This window comes from Ptychodera flava, chromosome 16 (genome assembly GCF_041260155.1).
Source record: "Ptychodera flava strain L36383 chromosome 16, AS_Pfla_20210202, whole genome shotgun sequence".
NCBI classification, from domain to species: domain Eukaryota; kingdom Metazoa; phylum Hemichordata; class Enteropneusta; family Ptychoderidae; genus Ptychodera; species Ptychodera flava.
Genome location: NC_091943.1, coordinates 10,021,943 through 10,043,175, shown reverse-complemented (window position 1 = coordinate 10,043,175; position 21,233 = coordinate 10,021,943). Strand labels below are relative to the sequence as shown.

Below are 21,233 nucleotides of genomic sequence, written 5' to 3'. Positions count from 1 at the left end.
TGTCTATGGAGATCTTGATCGATGCAGAAAAGAAAACCATTGGAAAGACTATTTTGGAATTGGTTCCTTAAGATGTGACCATGAAAGTTTATATGCTTAAATCAAACCAGCCTAGAGGGATGAAAAACAGAGGACATTCAGCTTAAATCGGCGAGAGGGATGAAAGACAGATGACATTAAGGCTACAAAGCATGCTGTTGTGATGTAATGTGATGTAATGTAATGCAATGTAATGTAATGCAATGTAATGTAATGCAATGAAATGTAATGCACTGTAATGCCAAGCAATGCATGCAATGTAATGCAATGAAATGCGCTGTAATGTAATGCAATGCAATGCAATGTAATGTAATGTAATGTAATGTAATGAAATGTAATGTAATGCTGCAATGTAATGTAATGTAATGTAATAATAATGTAACGTAATTTAATGTAATGTAATGCAATATAATGTAATGTAATGGAATATAAGGTAATGCAATGTAATGCAATGTAATGCAATATAATGCAATGCAATGCAATGTAATGTAATGCAATGTAAGGTAATACCATGTAATGCAATGCAATGCAATGCAATGTAATGCGATGTAATGCAATTCAATGTAATCATTTGTTGAAATTTCTTTCCTTATGGGCTTTTCAATTACAATCAACATCTTAGTTAACTAACTGTCTAGAAACAGACGCTAAATAAAAAATCATTTAAGTGTAGACATAAACAAAAATATATATTAACATTTACTGAATGTTTTAGATGTACACAAATATAGAAATATTTATCACCAGATTTTCTTTCGCTGTTGTATGGACAATGAGTCCGAAATAAAGTCTATAATAATAATAATACTAATATATATACCCGGTAATATAAGTTAGTTCAAAAAGTTTTAACATGCAATCTCTCTATATCTGCTTACATTCCTTTAAATTTTATCCATTGAAGTTTATTAGTACTTGTCATGTTAACCTTTTATGTCTATTTGATAAGTTTGCGAACAAGGAGAAAGACAAACTGGTTTGAAAAGCTCAATAAATTGACTTACAGTGCTTTCTTTTGTCAGTTCATCAGTCTTAGCAGTGGCTTCTCGCAATGCAGACGCCGACTGCTGAGCTGCGCTTGGTGTCTGAATCTTACGAGTAACATTCAACATTGTTTCCAGTAAAGCAGATCGTATCTTTATCTTTTGATCACTGGTGTCGACAACTGTCTTATTGACACATTCAGTATCATTTCCAAAGGATTCAGAAACACTTGTCTTAGATGTGCTAGAGTTGTTCTGGTCACCACACTGAAATTTAGAAACATCACATAATACACTTATTTGCTGGTAAACCCAAAGTATACTACATCAATGTATCTAATCTATCTATCTAATCTACATCTAATGTATCTGATTAAAAAGTACTTACTTTACATTTTGCCATAAAGATATGTTTGTTTATTTACATCTGGCCACTTTTCAATTTCATTTATTTTGAAAGTAACTTATAAACTAGGAAATTTGTGCCAAAAAGGAAATGAAATTGTTCCAGTCTTGTTCCAGTCTTGTTCAACTCCCTGCCTTTTCAAGGAATAGTATTTTGTCATTTGTGATGTAAAATACCATATAAAATCAACATGATTGAGGTATGTCCATGATTTCAAATAGATTTTACAGAACACTTCAAGTTTTCCTTCATTAATTTTATCTAATCATGCATTTCTATGGACAACATTATGCAATCAAAGAGAAAATGATGATGTGTTCCATTTTTGCACAGTCCTCTGCCTTAGAGCCTCACAAGCTGTATCTTTTTTGCATTTTTTTTTGCAAGATGGTTTGAAATCAAATGCTGCTTTGCAGCCTATGTAGAAATGCCTATCGAAGAGTGACCATAGAATGTTTTCCAAATGTCGGCGATGTATGCACAACTTAGATTTAACAACTAAATAATTTTTGAGTCGCAACTCAAATATGGGCACAGCATAGCTATGTGTGTAAAAATTGAAACTGTGACATTTTCAAGGACAATATGGCTTATTATTGTGCATCGCTACCATTGAGAACAATAAAATTTTGCGTGCTCTAAAAAGCCATATGGAACGCCCGTTCCAGAACGTGTACAGTTTCCAGGCACCCCATCCCCTGCGGCTGATAGCTGCACGTTCACTGTTGAACGGTTTCAAGGGACTCATTGGATGAGCGCCAGAACATGTCTCGTGCACGCTCTGAACGTACATGTGTAGTGCACACGCACTATATCTAGAACTTGCAGAAGCGCGTCCGAGACAGCGTTCCACACTTGCGCTATAAATCAGAAGAAAAATTTGCGCGAAAATGGTCACTACTCTGACAATTTGACACCCCTGTCACGAATGTAAGATGTATAATAATAAAGGTTATCACAAAAATACCGCAAAGGATGCACTCGAACATTGCCGCTGAGCATTGCCCTCCGTTTCGCGTCAGGCGATACGCTGCGCCAATGTCCTCGTGCATCCTTTGCGGTATTTTGGTAATAACCTCAGAATAACAGGAATTCAAATCACCTTCCTGAAGAATGGATGACATTTTTTGGTAAGCAAAATGCAAAAGATAAAGCTAAAGGGGCTTTAAACAATAATATTTTTAAACTAGCCCATATAAATTTAAAAATAATCTGAAACTAGACTCAGAAGGTGTTATATGTTACACATACCATTGGTAGTGGTTCCATCTCTATATTCATTTCTGATGCTGCTGCAGTGACAATTTGAGTGACCGCTCCTGTGTTACCAACTCCAAGTAATTTTTTTAATTCAGACTCTTCTCCCTGGGTTAAATTGAAAAGTTCTTGTGTGCGTGTCCCATCATAGTCTGGTCTTTTCTTCATCTGCAATGTAACAATCACAAACATCCAAATAAGTAAACAGTTTTTCTGTTTCTCTATGAAGAGTTTTAAAGTATTAGACAACGTATTGGTCAATATGCCCCTTCATATTATTAGATACGTTTTGGAAATAACTTTGAAACACCTGAAACACCTGAACACCTGAAATCACTTCTTGGTCTTCTGGCCAGAGGTCCATATATCTTTCTTTCATGAATTTGACATTGTTTGTGTACCGTCTATTTACTGTCTGTTCTGTGCTGTTTTGTGTCTATGTTTACAACTATTGTCCGACCTACTGTCATTGGTTTATGGATTGGTATGATTGCGATTATTTGAATTAATGTTTATTGTTTTTTTAATCAATCAAAGCTCATTATGTCTTTCAAATATGTCCGACATGTTTTTATTGATGAATCTTTAGTTTAGACACATGAGCTACTGTGACAGTCTTTCATTAATATATTGTTGTTAACCAGATGTGAACTGTAAATGCTCACGTGTTTCATTATATATTGCAGTTATGTGTAAATTTGAACCTTTGCCACATGTTTGCAACTTCATTGAAATTATTATGATCAACATAATGAACAATAACCACTGCCGATTAATTCTAAAAGGTCATGAAGTATACAAATATGTAATTAGCTGAAATAAAAATATCAAAGTTATTTGACTGCTCTTATTGTATCACCACTTTATATAACAAGTGTAATTACCGTTGACCAAGTCCTTCAAGCCATATATGCCGAGCTGTGAAAGCTCATTAGATATGCAAATTATAAATTAGCTGACATGAAAATGTGAAATGACTTTCGATATTGTTTTAACCTAGTACCTGGTATAATCATCAATGTACATAGCATGTTTTGCCAACTTTGATCAAGTAAATCCCGGTATATATCCCTAATAAGCAAAGTTCATTAAATATGTAAATTAGGAATTGGCTTAAGTAAAAATGCTTAATGATTGTCAATAATGTTTTCCATGGTATCTGTAATATGTGTAGCAAATTTTGTCAACTTTGGTCAAGTCAATTCAGACATATATCTCTAATTAGGAAAGATCATTAAATATGCAAATTAGGAATTGGCTGAAGAGAAAATGCTTAATGACTTTCAATAATGTTGTATTATAGTGTCTTTAATGTACATAGCAAGTTTCATCAATTTTGATCAAGTCAATTCAGATAAATATCCCTAATTATGAAAATTCATTTAATATTCAAATTATGTTTTGGCTGAAGTAAAAATGTCTTTTGACTTTCAATAATGTTATATCACAGTATCTTTGATGTATATAGCAAGTTTCAACAACTACAATCAAGTTAATTCAGATATATATCCCTAATTGGGAAAGTTCATTAAATATGCAAATTCAGAATTGGCTGAAGTAAAAATGCTTAATGACTTTCAAAAATGTTGTATCATAGTAGCTCCAAATACAAGTAGCAAGTTTCATCAACTTCGGTCCAGTCAATTCAAATATATATCCCTAATTAGCAAAGTTCATTAATGTGCAAATTAGGAATTGGCTGAAGTTAAAACGCTTAATGACTTTCATTAATATTAAATCATAGTATCTTTAATATACATACCAAGTTTGGTGAATTTTGATCAAGTCAAATCAGACATATATCCCTAGTTAGGAAAGTTCATTAAATATGCAAATTAGCGTTTAGTTTTCATCACACCCCCTTAATGGTTCCCACTGCTGATATATCTTGGTGTGATCAACATTTGTAGCAAATCTCATCAAATTGTGTGTAGTCGTTTTTAATGTATATCCGTTTTTTCTAAAATCATTAATTATGCAAATGAGCAAAAGTATGCAAGCCACACCCACCAAAAACTAATCAGTTACTTCAATTTACTAACTGAATAAATGTACAAGATTTGATTCTGATCTGATGAGTCGTTTTGAGATATTGGACCAACAGACAGACAGACAGACACACACACAGACGGACAGACAGACAGACAGACAGACATCGCTGCGACATATGCTCATGTGTGTAAACACGTGAGCAAAAAATCGTCATCTTACGAAAGTAATTTATACCTCAGAGTGAAATATTTGTAGGAGTTCAAAGCAGAGGTTACACTTACAGCAGATCTTTACAACTACTGGGACAACTTGAGTTCTAAGTATTAAAGCCAAATACATGACGAACTAGCCCTGTTAAAGTTTTGGAACAGTCGTAATATGAGAAACTGTAAAGACATTCAGTACACTTATTTGTGCTTCTGTACTTTCAAGATTAGATTATTGTTATGCTTTACTCTCCGGTTGCCCCAGGAGTAAAGCAAAGGGTCCAAAATTCTGTGGCAAGACTTGTGTATAATGCTCTGGTTGCCCCAAGAGTAAAGCAAAGAGTCCAAAATTCTGTGGCAAGACTGGTGTATAAAGCAAAAATATATGACCACAAATGTAAATCATTCAATTTGCTGCCAATGCATCCCACATACATGTACAGTTCAATTCAATTTTGGGCTCTGGACCACAGTATCTTACTGATCTTCTTGACCAGTATCGTCCAAAATAGCTTCGCTCTTCTTCTGATACATGCCTTCTCAATTGTTGTTTTGGTGAACAATTCTTTTCTTACTCTGGTCAGGCTTGGAACAACCTTCCCTGTAGGCTGTGGTCTCCATCACTCGCAATCTTTTGTAATGCTTCGATAACAATTTGTTCAGACACTAGTCTCCTCTGTCTGCTCACAGTCCCTCTATCCACTGGATAGAGGGATTGTGGTCTGCTTTTAACTGTGCCGACAGTTCATGGAGATTAGGCGCTCAATAAAATCTCCGTTCCTATCATTACATGTAATCTGTACTTACTGTAACTGTCAATGTTGTAACATTGAAGGCACCTAGTGAATCATATATACGAATGTCAATGTAGAGATCTGGATTTCCCATAGGGAGTCTTGAGGGCACTGTGTATGAATCTGGTCCATAGTAGAATACATCACTATTTCCATAGTCTAGTTCCCATACAAATAAAAGTAAATGATAATCAGTAATGTTCACATGCATCCTGAAATTTTCTCAAAACACTTAGAAATGTTTGGTAGTTTAAACAAGAAAGCAGTGTTTAATCCAGGATGGCATCAACAGGGGGATTTTGCCCCTTCACCAGAAAAGTGGGGGATTTCACAAGTTCATTTATTCTACGTGTATCTCTAACGTGTGATTGGCACCATTTCATGGGGTCCACCCTTGACATTATTATTACAATGGGGTGCCAACATGTCAAAAAAGAGGGAATCATCCCATCCCCCCTGTCTAGATGAAACATTGTGAAAGAAAGGCGTGCATATCTGTTTGTACATTGGTAACTTGTTGTCAAAACTTTTTTTGTAGCTGAAATCTTACATTGTCACTGAGATTTGTATCAATGTGAGTTCACATATTGCAACATACCGGGATGTCTGGTGCGGAATTCATACATTAGACCAGAATTAGTAGCAGGGATATCACCATTGATTAAACTTGGTTTTTTGATCTGGTGAAGTCCTTCATCCACCCAGTCATAGCACGCAAATTCAAATGGTGTTTCCAGTACATAACCTAGAAAACCAAATGAAAAACTGTTAAAAATAGTTTAATTGAAGATGATACGAAGTAAATTGATTGATATTCATGTTTAGAAGAGCAAAAATTCCACAATGCTAAATAAAATTAATGTTCTCATCCGTAGAAGGCTGTTGGGATGATACTGTCCATGTGTCCCTGGTATGCAGTGAATCATGATACACTACTGGATTCAGTCTCCTTATTCACTCTGTATTACTACGCAAAACAAAGGAATCCCTTCACACATTGTATTGCTACGCAAAAGAAAGTAATGATATGGGGTTGATCGTTTCCCTTTAATATTCCAATGATGTGCACACTACAATGACATGTTGTATAGTATACAATTTCAACTATAGTAGAAGCTAAAGACAACTTTGCTGCAATTACTGTTATTCAATTCAATGTTCAAAGTCATTATTCAGACATTCCTGGACCTTTTAGTGTAAGAATCATGCACAGTCACAAACATGTGAATTTTGTTTATTTTGAGATTCTCTAATTTGATGTGTACATTCCTTTGGATGAATTCATCAGACGTTTACATATTTTTGCCAAAAAATTATTGTCTGGTGCAACGTTTTCATTATTGCTTTTGGATATTGTGTGCAGGTGCTGAGGGATAAACTTCTTCAGATTTTAAAGTGTGAACATGTACGTGTTTGGGTGATTTTCTAAGGTTTAGTTAAAAAATGTTTAAGCTTAAAAAATTTCATGTTTTGTTGAATGGCTAACAAATTTGGTATATGGGAATAAACTTGCATACAAGTCAAATACTCATCAATCCTCTAAAAACTGAATATTATCAGTCCTACAAGTCAAAGTAATAGCATACGATACATACCGCTTTTAGGTTGAACATTACAAAAGCCATCAAATGGTGGTATATTTGTGATAAACTGCGACTCAATGAAGCCAGTAGTGTCACCCAATGTTGCATACAGTCTCAACTTGTATATCACTGCTCCTTGCAGAGTATGAGCCTTGAAGGATATTCCTGATGTCTCAATACCTAGACAACAAACAAACAACAAACAGACAACAAACAAAGATGTTGTCAACAATAACATTACACGTTAGGTATTTGTAAGGTACTATGGAAAAGTTTCATGCAAGGCGTTGCAACAGGACTTTGGGGAAAGACCTGGACATTGTATTTTATAGATCGGACCAAAATACTGGCACATATATCAAAATTATAACTATAATGTCCAATTTTTTATGCAATCTCGTTCATGTTAACCTTCTTTCTCCCAGGTGGGAATTAGTTGTAAGCTACCATGAACTTACCAAGTAGTATCTACATCTAGTTAAAACTGAACATTAATTGCCCAGGCACCAGTTACTCTTATATCCCAAGTCCTTTTTAGTAGTAACCCAATACTATAAAATGCTATCAAACACAGTAAATATACAGGAGGCAATTAACTACTTTGCTTTACTATGTCAAGCATACCAACTGGGCAACCCATGACATGTTGCAACCAAGTCAGACTTGGTAACTTATAGTAGACTGTCATCGGGAAAAAAAGGATTAATAAGGACATAGTTACCATCTTGTTATATTAGTCTCAGCTGTTATATGGTAAAGAGATTATTTATATGTATGATATCTGGCCTTCTGTCTCCACATTGTTTTTGTTCGAGGAGATTTTGTTGTGGATCAAAATTCTCCAAATGTGAATTCAAAGAGTCTGACTTAAGAGTTTTGATAGAACCCCAACATGCATGATAACATTTAGAGATTTAAGCAGCAAGTGGGGGTATTTGTTGTGAATATATGACCTATTGGGTGAAAATTAGCATATTTTGTGGAAAATAATCAATGAGAGAAGCTCATTATAATGTGATAAAGTTAAATACAAGTGGAGAGTGTTTTTATTTTAGACGCAAAGTTGGCATGAGGGTTAAGGAACCTCAAACTCTACACTCTCCAAAACCTTGTAAGTACAATGTATGAGCCATACACATGTGCATACATGCTCAGTTGATTCCATACAATAAGGTAATGCAACACATCGATTAAAATAACTGAACTTCAAGTAAGAGCCCCAGACAAGAAATTGAAAAATAGTTGTTGCTGTTTGATCGCCATTGCCGCTTGTGTAAGCCCTTATATAATCTGTGAGTTCATCAAGCTGAAACAGACTAAACTTCAACAATCAAAATAAACCTCAACCTGTAGACCTGTTCAACTGTGATGATGGCTCATTGAGCTCTCAAGCTGGAATTTTTAAATTTTTTGCGTGCGAGCTTTTAATGTTGTGCAAGTTTTCTTGTTGAGAATGTAAACTTTAAACCCTGGCTCCGATCAATATAAAGACGGATATTATAATGCTAGGTGATACAGACCTGTGGATGTTATTGACTCAAGTCCAGAGACTGCTGAATATTCACCATTCAGGTCTTCGTCAACTTTCAAAGTCCAATGGAAAAGCATGTTGTTTTCCCAATCATGCCGACTGCATGATTCGCAAGATGCATTCAGCGTAAACACACTTGAAGGGTTCATTTTGTATCCACAGTTGCTTTTGCATCTAGGTGAGTAAAAGAAAGATGTCATAAACTTGTAAACATAACTTGAAAGACACAGAAACACATCTTTTGCGTATTTCTTTGATCTGCTTTGGTGATCTTTTTAGGATAGCTATTAATGATCTTTTCAGTATAGCTATCAATATCGAAGAAAAGAGCGCAGAAATGACAGATTTAATTTATTAGCGAAGAATAAGTTTTCAATTTGCTATGAGTAATAATACATATTCATAATTGAGCAAGAATTTGTAAATATTCCTATCGCACACAATGATATATAGTCACGTGACTTGAATATATTGGTTCTACTCCAGAATGAAAAGGACATGCACTTGTTCTATGCACAAAAAATTATGCGATGGCTGGAAATTCACATATTTCTATTGAAAGGCTTATAAGCCAGGTGTCCTATGTCACATTTTGATAAAACATCTTCTTATCTACATAGAACTTCTTGATCTACTGATCTACTTTATGAGAATCTTTGCCTCACCAGCTTTTTGTACTTATACAACAGCACTGTAGTCTATGATTCAAGTCTAAGAAGTTGTAGGCCATCTCTGGGAATTTGAAAACTAAATTACACAGCTATCTGACACATGGCTTCCACTTGAAGCAAATGAGTGAGTCAGACATGGCATGTGTCAATTATCAACACAATTTGACCAATGCTTCTAACATTTTTTTATTTTTCACAATGCTTCAAGTAATGTTACTCTGACATTTAGACATATTTTAAAGTTGTGAATCCATTTTCATGCTATCCAATCTTTACAACTCGAGATGCATCAACAAACCCAATTAACACCAAGGTGACATGTTCTGCAGTTCTCAAGATTTTGCAGATATACAATTGTATATTGTACAAACAGACCACCTTTTCCCAGCCTATATGGTATAAGCCCTGATTACCTAACACACATGGCTACTAGGAGTTAGAAATGGTACATGAAAACAGTCATAGTGGAAGTTATCATGCATTACGGACATATTTATAGGAGCATATTTCTAAATGTGGTATATTTATTGCTCTATGTGTATACTTGCAAACCTTTGTTTTAGATTAAATTATAAATCTGTTGAAAAAATTTGCTATGTTTAATCTCATCAAAATATGCTTCTTTAATATTTTTGACCAATTTGGTCTTTGCATCAAGTACTTTACTTGTCATATGGGACACTTTAGGTCATGATATACTAGTAAATAATTTCCACAAATTTCCTACTCTGTTTACACAAATATCTACCCCGTACGTATAATACACTACAGCATATCCTATACTTGCAATACTTGTGTAGCATATCTAGTGTTGCAGCCAGGATTTCTAAACCTGAAGACACTGTGTCCTTTTACCATTTACTTTTGGGGACATTTTGCACTTTTTCGGGACAATTAACATGCGTCAGTTGTCAATCAAATTTTGTATCATTGTTGTAACATATTAGTTTCAAAAAAGTAAACTTCAAGTTACCGTGACCGCGTCGCTATGCTTGAATTTCAGTAATTGTAGCAGTATACCATATCTGCCGCCAATCAGAGCTCAGTCGGACAACAAGCAAGTTCTAATATCACGTGAAGTGTTTTAATTCAAATCACAGCTCCGAAATTACACAAATATAAGCCTCAAAATAATCATGCAAAACAAAGGTCATCGTCAGTAACAGATTATTACTTGCAGACTACCGTATATCCAACAGAATCGACTCATGAGTGTTCCCGAGGTGACCCGCAGTATGCAAGAATGCGGGACAACGAGTTCCGTTTTGGGGACATTGTCGCAAGGGCGCGTCCTGGCTGCAACACTGCATATCCAATGTTCATAGTGTACATCTGCCAGTATGAATTATATGTGCCAATGAATGGGAAGGGAAGAATACGTTTCTATCATGAGTTAAAAAAAGTTTGATAACTTACTCAAGTGACAAAGTAGGAGGGCGCTCAGTCTGAAATTCGTTGACTTGTCCAAAACACTTACTCCGTTGACCCTTCCTGATGTTAACTGCCACAGTGATGGTTGAATTCACATCAAGTTGGTCTGGTGGAATTTCAAATTTGCTGACATTGACGACATTTTGACCAAAGCATATCATGTTACTTGACTGTAGCTCCATCAACTGGCATGGATAGGGAATGTTCTTGGCATGGGTGTTCGTACAGTACCACTCAAACATCAAATCTGACATTTGACCTTTTGGGACATCTGGGTCATAGGAGAACTCTTCAGCGTTAATTTCAAGTGGCTCAGTGACTGCTACAACACGACTGCTACCACCTTTGATTCGTGCAACTAATGGTGATTCAGTAACATTCATGTAAATGTACTGCTCTGTCATTATGCCAGTGATGTTAACCATGCTGACTGTAAGAGACACATTGTATCTGCCAACATCAAAACTGCCAGGTGGAAACACTATTTCTGAAAAATTGGACTGTGTGATATCAACTGGAACCAGTGTGAAGTTACCGGGATAGAAACCAGGATCAAGTCTAGTTACTCTCCAATGGAACTCTGCATATATGGTGGCAGCGCAATCCAATGTGACAATACTTCCCACCACTATCTGCTCAGATTTTATGTAAATTCGAGGATTATGGATGTTGCGTCCAATGCCGGTGATACGAACATAGGGAAAGTTACAGTAGTATGGATTGATAGCCATTGGATAATAAATATCATACCACTCCACATAATTGCCAAGGTACACCTTCAAAGGGTAGTTGCCATCTTGTGGATATACTTTCTTCATTTCAATTTTGGTTTCGTCTGTGATCATCCAGATGATTGGTGAGTAGTCACCGTAGTCTAGCACAAAGTACAGAGGAGAACCACGATCAACTTCCACTGTTAGCGTCCATTCCTCTTCCTGCGCTATGTATGGTTTGAAGTGTGATATCCTTGGCCTCTCCACTTTGTCCATGATCATAACATAGATGAAATGTTGAACAAATGAGACTTTATTTGTTCCGTTCAGTTCCAGGCCGTGTTCACCCTTGTAGATGTAATCATCTTGAGTAATGACTGCCCAGCCTCTCTTCTTCTCTTCGACGTAGCCCATGTCGACGATCGGTTTACCATCAAATTTCATAGAGAATGAAACATTTGTACCAGCTGGAATTGTCCATATTAATTCAATTGTCTTGCCGAAGGCCCATGAGAATGGCTCCAGATCAATTTCTGTCAAGGCCACTTGAACAATTGTTGTGGTTGTTGTATTAAACTGGAACAGTCTGTTAGAACAATTGATGTAAATTTCATACACACCTTGCTGTCTGTATGCGTGTCGGACCTCATCAAAGAAGTCTGGATACATGGTGAATGTATGCAAATATTCACCGTCACCAAAGTCCCAGTCACAGTGAAGATGGTTACCAGTTGTTATAACTCTCTCTATTATTGTTTCGTTTCCAACAGCTGTTGGTTCGGTCGACAACATTATGTTTGTTATTCTCTCCACAGGTTCTTCGACAGTGACATTGTAGGTGTATGTGTCGTATAACTCGGCAAAGCTTACAAGGAGTGTTACTGTGTACGTTTCGTTATCGGGAAATGAGTGGAACAGCGGGCTCCCACTGGGCAGTGAGTATTCTACAACATAGAAATCATGACCAAAATCAATGAAGAATGATGCATTAACGTTACTTTCGTAAGTGATGTTGATTGGTGTGGTTTCATTAACTTCAATATATGGCCCATCTCCAGCAACAAAGGATACGTTCCACACGGCAGGCGCATCTGCTATACCAACAAAACCAGTTGTATGCCAGATATTCTGACGTTGATGACCGCCACAGTTTGATGTTTGACTTCCGGGGCATGAGTAATGGCACAAATTTGAACTCAGACTTGCAGGAGGGGGATCAGTATCCCCACATGAGCACTGATCCCAGTCACTTATCCCGGCATACTTCTTTCCAGAACGAGCACAGGCCAAGCGGCACATTCCAGGTGTTAGAGATGAAGCGTCAATCTTTTGAGCAGTAGGTGGATCTGTGAACACCCTTTCATAACAACCAATTAAAAGCACATCTGGTGGTAAAAATACATTCAAATCGTAAATTATTTAGTTACTGTATGGGCAACAAAATCATACTGTACAAAAAGGTATAGTACATACACCCTTATTATAGGCTATCCGAGACAGTGATGCACATAAGGATATTTCTCCTTACGTTAATGTTCTGAATCTCAGAGACAAGAATGAAATTCAAGCACAGAATTCTATCAAGTCTGAAACTTTGCAGCGATACCCTGCCCTACAGACTAGCTAGCTGTTTGACACATATTCAAATTATTCATGTCTTGATTCAAAAGAATGAGCTGCCTTGAGTGTAGAACTGCATGTACAACAGTACTTCAACAACTGAAATTATCATCTAAAAGTGCAGATTAATATTTGGTAAACTGACATGGGCAGGATGGTAAATCCATTGGTGCAACAAAACTTTTGGTGGAACCCTGATAGATTTGCTCACAACTTTTAACCTGTTCACCCCCAGTTCCCTGTAAACAGGTCCAAGATCACCAGTGATAACAATGGGTTTGGGTAAAACCATGGTGGTGAAAGGGTTAAAGGGCTGTATCTGAAACTTTTTTGATGACTTTCACAGCTTTGTCAGTACGACAGTTACATTTACTTGTTCTGCTCCCCAAAGCATGTTAAAACTTATTTTGTGTGTCAATACATGTAGCGTTTTTATATCTAAATTGCACTGTTATTATTTACATTTGAATTCTCGTTCGCATCAGAATTCACTAGTCGACAATAACAGTGCAGCCTACACATGTACAGATGAGTTGTCAAGCTGAACACTGTGTATCTCAACATGCTTTGGGGAGAAGAACAAGAAAGTGTAGTTTACATTAAAAAACAAGGAAAGTGACAAAAATAATCAAAATTTACAGCTACTGGCCTTGTAAGTGATGGTAAAAGCAACATCAATTTGTGAAGTCAACATCTTTAGAAATTGTATTTTAAGAATGCTGAATATATTGGTCTTACCTTGCTGGGCAACTTCATCAAGTTTGTCTTCACGAATTCCTTCCCAAAACATCAGTTCATCAAGTTTACCTTCACCGTAGGTTTCTGCACCAGGATATGGAAGCTGGCCAGCATAGAAATTCATCGTTGGCAGTGTGGAATCCTCTGGGTAATCATCATGCCGTTGATATCCTTCCTTGTCCCATGCTACTAAGACACCATCTACAAAAAGTTTGAGACCAAACTGGCTGGCCCAGTCAAAGAAGATATGAGTCCACATGTTTTCAGCCACAAAAAAATGTATGCGCCATTTGTGATCACCAGTAAACACTGCGACTTCGTATCTCTCGTAGAGATATGCAAATGAGAAGCCTATGACAATGCCACCGCTTGAAAGGTAAAACTGGTCTGTGTTTGGTGTCTGGCCCGTGTACCAAACAGAAACAGTGAAACCCGAATCACATAGCAAAATGTTACCAAGGCATTCGTTTCCAAAGTACCCGAGGTCAACTGACTGATTAATTCCATTGAGATACACTGATTTTCCAGACACGGCTTGATCTGATAATATTTCAATATTGTTGACATTGCTGACAATATCAGGATGAGCTACCAACCGAGTGTTTTGTAAGTCATTCATTGGCCAGTAGTAATGCACACCAGATGAGATAAATCCTGACAATTAAAAAGCAAGAAATATGTAATCAATGGAAAATTTAGGGTTTAGGCTTGTAAGGACACTCTTCTGTAATTAATAATAATAATAATAATAAGTATGATTTGTATAGCGCCTGGTATCCACTATAATAAATTGCTCACTGGCGCTGAACAATGAGTGGAAATCACATATACGCTTTCTGGAAAAGTAGTGTTTTGAGTCTGGATTTGAAAAGGTGATACTGGGAGCAGTACTTAGCGGATAGTGATTGGTGGCTGGTACCATAGGATTGCAGCGGCATAACTGAAGGAGCGATCTCCATAGGATTTGAGTCTAGTTCTTGGTACTTTAAGAGTGAGGCCATGACTGATCGTAGTGATCTGGGAGGACAGTTAAAGGGATAGTCCACCCAAACATCAACCTGCCTTTAAAAGTTGAAGAGGATTATTTTGTAACATTATGATGAAAAGATGAAAAATGTGCTGTTCATTCTCCTAAAAATAGATGTTTTATGAACTGATGTGTATGACGCCATTTTAGCGATATGGAAACGCCACCTATCGGAATTCCTCAGAGAGGCTTGACATTTGATGACGTAAAGTTTTCGTGTTTGGTTGAGGAAGTTAGGGGGTATCGCTAGGGGGTCTGATCTACCGTACGTTTGTATTGAGCTGCTGCCCCATGGATACACTTTGCCTCCAACCTTATAACTTTGAACCGGAATTCAGCGTTGCCGAACTCTAGATAGGATTTCGAACTTGGTGTTTCCGACGAATACACGGACACATCGATAAATTCAGAAGTAAAAAGAAGGGCACATGGCTCAACCAGTTACCGAAGGAAGCTGTACAAGCATGGCTCTTTGGTAGCTCCATTATAAGTAACAACGTTACGGGAGGCCATGTTTGGAGCTGAACCACGGTCCCCCACCGTGGTTGAACACATCTTCAATATCGCCTGGTGACAAAACGAACTCAACTTGCCAAAATGATTGCCTATTTGGGCAAAAGATTTTGATCAGCATTGCAAGCTAGCTGCTATCACTTGAAAAAAAAAACGATGTTGGATTTCAAACGCCCGAAGAAAACTGTATGACGACATTGCTCCGCCTATTTAGCCATTACAACGCTGGTTTTAAAATACGGTTAACTCTTTTTATGACAAAGAATGGTTATCGAAAATTGCCGATTCAAAGTATAAGTTTTTCAGTTACATATAGAAAAAGAATGAACGAATGACGAGATAATTCAAAGCACCGTTCTCCATTGGAGAGGGAGGAGACACAAAGCGGACGACCGAAACGACTCATCTGTCCGACTCTAATGGAGTGTCCCTCATCTAACAAACAATAGTTATATATACACACTTTCATGTTCTCCGGGGCACTAAATTAAACTTCAAACACACTTTCTTGTTCAAGGGGGCACTAAATGAAATTTCAATTTATCCTTTCAAAGTACAGTTATAAAACACACTGAAATTTTCCCGTTCTCACAACTCACATTGAACAGTCTGGTTACTTCAAACGTAAGTTACCGGTAATTAGAAACCGCCACGGAGGTAAGAAGAGATCGCGAATCCGAGTAGCCGTTTTCTGCTGTCAACTTGGTGCAGTATTGGAAAAAATAATTGAGTATTGTCAAAATCTGAAAGCCACGACCAGTTATTAGGAAAACTTTTGGGAAAAATTCAACACTTTACAGCAACGTCCGGGCGACAGGTCGTGGAGAGTAACCGAAAAATCACAAGCGTGAAAGTCTACCCCGACTTCACCACCGGTCGTGGACAAAAAGTCAGAAAAAATTCAACACTTTACATTCATGAACTGGCGACCGGTCATGAAAAAACAAAAGAAAAAAAATAAAACAACTGAAAGCCTTGACCTGGCGACCAGTCGTGGAGAAAAATTACTGACAAACGTCTAAATCTGAAAATCACGACCTCACAACCGGTCTTGTGGAGAAAAATTGTAAAAAAAATCAATGGCACTTTAATGCCACAACCTGGCGACAGATCGTGGAGAGAAAATAAAAAAAAAACAGTCATTAACTTGAAAGCCATTTCTTCACGGTCGTGGAGAAAAATTACTGAAAAAAGTCTAAAGCCTGAAAGCCACGACCTCGCGGCCGGTGTCGGAGAAAAATGTCGGCAAAAATTCAACACGAAAAAGTTGCAGCCACGAACGTGACCTCGCGACCGGTAGTAGAGAAAAATTACAGAAAAAAGGAATGAAATAAACTGCCTTTCGACAGATTGGGGGTGGGAAGGTGGCAAAATTAAAAAGTCATGTACTATTTATAGCAGTATGGAAAGAAAGTAGCTCTGAGAAAAAAAATCTGAATCACGGTTACTCTACGCTTCAAGAGTAACGGTGTCTGATTAGCCTGACTGAGAAACGTAAATATATTCGATCACACATATTGAGTATCTGATTCCATTTTCCACTCTTGAACTTAAAGTTTTTAGGCTAAATGATGTTATTATAAGTGCTGCTGAGGTTGAGTGGCGTGTTTGAATTACGATACGATGCATTCTGATCTTTGGCGCGGCGTAATTACGTGGAAATTTCTAGAAACCTTACAACAGAGAGCCTCGTTTTCAGTACAATCCAACATGGTCGTAAGAACGGTCTTGTAGCGTGCTTATATAAAACGTTGGTTCATTTGGACCATGTGATTAGTTATTTCGGGAAAATCCCTTGTAATTCCGCACTAGCAACGAAGTAACGAACTTCACTTACTGCTTCTTGTTTTTATTGATAATTTAGTGGCAAATTGCTCATTATTTTTTCGACGCCACAAAAATATGGCTTGCTGCCGTGGTATCGTCGACAAATTTAGCTGTGGGTCCATAGCTGTGGTGTTTTCAGACGGGGTTCCTGCCTTTTACGGGCTGGTTTTGAATTTTATGATTTTAACCCCGCCAGCCCGTAAAAGGCAGGAATCCCGTCTGAAAACACCACAGCTATGGACCCACAGCTAAGACAAATTCAACCCACAGCACTGATGTCCGATAATAAAATTTACTTTGACGTGTCTATTTTTTCTAAAAGGAAGAAAAGACTTATTATGTCTGAAATTTTTCCGACATCAATGAAAGTTGTCATCAACGCATCTTCTTCTTTCTCGAACTCTTTTGCACCAATTCTTGGTTCCAGATAACGTTCAACATACGTATCGTTTCCGGTGACGTCACGCGTGGGTGCTAGTTGCGTTGATGCGGTTAAACATTCCCGAGCAAAAATAAAACTTTCTGATTTCAACTGATCACGCAAACTTTATTATGTTTTAAATATCAATGCTATGTCATCAACAACAAGAACAAGAATAATAAGACTAGTAAACTATTTGTAGGAAAGATGATCCCAAAAAACTCTCCGGCGGTTCAGAAAAATCATAAATATTTAAAACCATTAACCTCTTTCTTTTATGGAAAGTCTCTCCCACAATCGCCCTTGATGCCTTCCTTTTCACGAATGTATTTGCTTTCCAGTGTAATTTTGTGGTACAGCATCATCTTGAAGTCTTTTCCTAATCCCAATTTGATTAGGGATCGTCAAACTGCCGACGAAGTCCTTCTCTTGGAAACGGCATTCGCATACGTAAAAACATGCACTGTGCTTATAATTTTGAACATTTATGTCAGTGCCAATCTTCACCAGCAACAATTTCTAGAGGCGGTGTTTTCACCTCGGGTTTCGAATCATGCAGAATGCCTTCTCGAAATCTCGCGCACGATCATTGGTACGTGGGCAGGCACAAGCTGTTAATGAGACTCCCTAGATCAGACCCTCTAGCCAATGCACCAAAACACGAAAACTTTACGTCATCATCCGGGTATTTTTCCCGGCATGCTTTGCGAAGAAGTAGACAATATGGCCACGCACAGTCAGTTATAAGGGTCTCCATATTGCCTGATTTTGATACTTATTTTCATAGATAACTTCAACAAATCGCTGTTTCTGAGCAAAAAGTAATGATAAATGCTTTTATAACATAAATATAAACCTGTATAAGGCTGATTATATTTTGGGTGGACCATTCCTTTAATATTAACGAGTTCAGCAAGATATTGGGGGGCAAGTCCATGGAGCGATTTGTATATGAGAAGTAATATTTTGTACTGTATTCTGTATTTTACTGGAAGCCAATGGAGGTGCATCAGGATAGGGGTGATGTGATTTCGTTTCCTTGTCTGTGTGATGAGTCTAGCAGCTGAGTTCTGTGCTCTTTGCAGATGACAAATACGCTTGTGGCAGACCAAACAAGAGTGCATTGGAATAGTCAAGTTGTGAGGAGATGGTGGAGTGGACAAGTTTTTTGCAGGCATCTTGTGATAAGTACTTCCTAATAAAGCTGATGCGACGTAGATGTGTGTAGATGTTCCTGCAAGTTCGAAGAATATGTTGCTTAAAATCGTGTGTTGAGTCAAATGTAAATCCAATGTTGCGAGCTGTGGTGGATGGTTGAATTGTACTTGAACCAACTTGAATATTGTTAATGGTGGAGGGAGAGCGGTCAAATCGTGAACGAATTGTTTTGATGTGATGATAACATATAGTTTAAACCATGCATTAGTGCATTGATTAGTTTGATATAGTGAGGTTACCTACAATCATATGAATCTAAATGGCAGCAATAGAAAGTTGTTCAGTGTATAGTAAAGGCCACTGCTATGGTAGATGCTAAGAAGGATTCTGGGGTGTTTTACAACACATGGTGAACGGCTTCTTTCAAAGCAGTGTTGACGTATTTTGCAAAACAATGTTTAAGTAGGGCATGGGTATAGTCATGAAACATGCTGTGATGAGTAAGTGACTCCCACTGTGGTCACAGTGCCACTATTTGTTTATGTACTAGCTCTATTCTCGACAGTGGAGTGACGTCAGTAGTTGAAACGTACACGAGCGAGGTGAATGAGAGATCAGATAACACAGAAGAGCGAATGATACAGAAATTGTAAGAGAAAAGCAGAACTAAAAATTATGTCATTTAATATGTAGTGTTGAAACACTGAATATTGGTTTGGTAGGTGAAAAATGCGAACTTCAATTTTGTTTTTGCAGCGCTGTGACGCAAAAATGACGTAAGAACCCACAAGTACCTGGATGGCCTGCGGTCAAGAATAATGCAGAATATCCAGAGCTTTTATCATATAAATTACTGTCAATCATCTTTCATTTATCGTACGTCCTAAACATTTTTAACATGTACCTCTTCATATAAACTAGGCTGCTCCAATATTCATCAGGATACCCTTCTCAACATCTCTTTACAATATATCCAAATCGATTTATGTCTTCCAAGATTTCTCAGGGATTTATATTCAGAATTTTTGCAGAGCTCTCTTTGTTTGATATAAATGCTTGTAAAGTCACTTGTCTTAGTTTTTCAGTGTGGTGTATTGATTCAGAGTGACAATTTCATGAATACTTTCTCAGGCATTTGGCATTCATGACTGTTTAAATGGACAATTGCGGTAACTTTTGATATGTTTTGGTAGAATATAGTATTTTGTTATTTTTCTCTGTGAAGTGTATTGAAATAAAATTCTTTGTTAGTTTTGCCAACTAATGCAGTCCATTTTGTGTGCAAAATGCAATGTTGTTTACAGACAAATACTAGTCTAGCCTAGAAGTCACTTCAACATTGGACAATATGAGCCTGCAGTTTGAGTTCATGAGTTGAACCCTGCATTACTCGACATCTATAGGAGTAGTACAAGTAATGGCACAAACAAACGGAAGTAAAATAAATTATTTGAAACTTTATAATCACCTGTTACAGCTCATTGAGCTTTGGTGTTGTATTTTTTGAACAGATAAGCATTTGAAGAAGTTTTCACAATTTGTATTTGTTCCTTTTACAGTTATGTAATAATTTGATGATTTAGTTTTTCCAAGTAAAATTATATGAAATTGCTGCTACTCGGCATTCATGTATTTTGCAAATTTTTACTGATGTACAGAATAAGATGATTTTAATCGTTATTGTATTATTTTTAATTTGTTGAATTGTTAAAAATGGTTTCACTAGATTTTCATTCAAAATCAAATATTCATAGACCTATCAGTGTAACAGTTGCTACTGCAAATACTGGTATGCGCCACAGAAATCAGAAGTCAGAATTCCTTTTTCAATTTATCCAAAGTTGGGTTAATAACTATGGAACACTAACCCAGGACTGTTTGCAATTCCATGTTGTCATTCCAGTACCACAGATCATCAATCATGCTGTAGAAGTTGTCATTGATACCATACCGGTAGTATCCTACCACAAAACTGTGACCAGTTATAAATACCGGTCTTGTATCATGTGTGACTGCTCCACTCGACTCATCACCATTGATGTAAATCTTCAACTCTGCATTAGAAGCATCGATGCCTTTCCCAGTGACAACAACATGCGCCCATTTACCAGTTTCTAACATCGAGGTCACGGTGTATGAACTATAATGGTTATTTGTATAAAAGAGGACAAGCTCTGACATTGACCGTGAATACTCCAAATGAAATCCCTTATTGTTTAGTGGCCTGTATACCACAAGATGTACTGTGTTACTAGTTGGTGAGCTAGGTGGTTGAATGTTCACCCACAATGCCATGGTAAACTTTGCTGGACAGAATGTGCTT

The 21,233-nt window shown here is 37.1% G+C and overlaps 1 protein-coding gene across 2 annotated transcripts in view; it reads right to left on the bottom strand.

Moving 5' to 3' along the window:
* The window catches only part of LOC139152773 (polycystin family receptor for egg jelly-like), a 52,892-nt gene extending 31,687 nt beyond the window's left edge, over window positions 1-21,205 (bottom strand). Inside the window, exons 1-9 of one of the 2 annotated variants that reach the window (XM_070726102.1) lie at window positions 20,779-21,205; window positions 13,965-14,618; window positions 10,879-12,991; window positions 8,781-8,965; window positions 7,273-7,440; window positions 6,276-6,422; window positions 5,691-5,836; window positions 2,680-2,853; window positions 1,044-1,289 (exon numbers count right to left, since the gene is read on the bottom strand). In XM_070726102.1, the coding sequence (XP_070582203.1) occupies window positions 1,044-1,289; window positions 2,680-2,853; window positions 5,691-5,836; window positions 6,276-6,422; window positions 7,273-7,440; window positions 8,781-8,965; window positions 10,879-12,991; window positions 13,965-14,618; window positions 20,779-21,205 (4,260 nt within the window). The remainder of the gene's footprint in view (window positions 1-1,043; window positions 1,290-2,679; window positions 2,854-5,690; window positions 5,837-6,275; window positions 6,423-7,272; window positions 7,441-8,780; window positions 8,966-10,878; window positions 12,992-13,964; window positions 14,619-20,778) is intronic. The other variant, XM_070726103.1, reaches the window with a different exon arrangement.
* Between the last annotated feature and the right edge of the window lie 28 nt (window positions 21,206-21,233).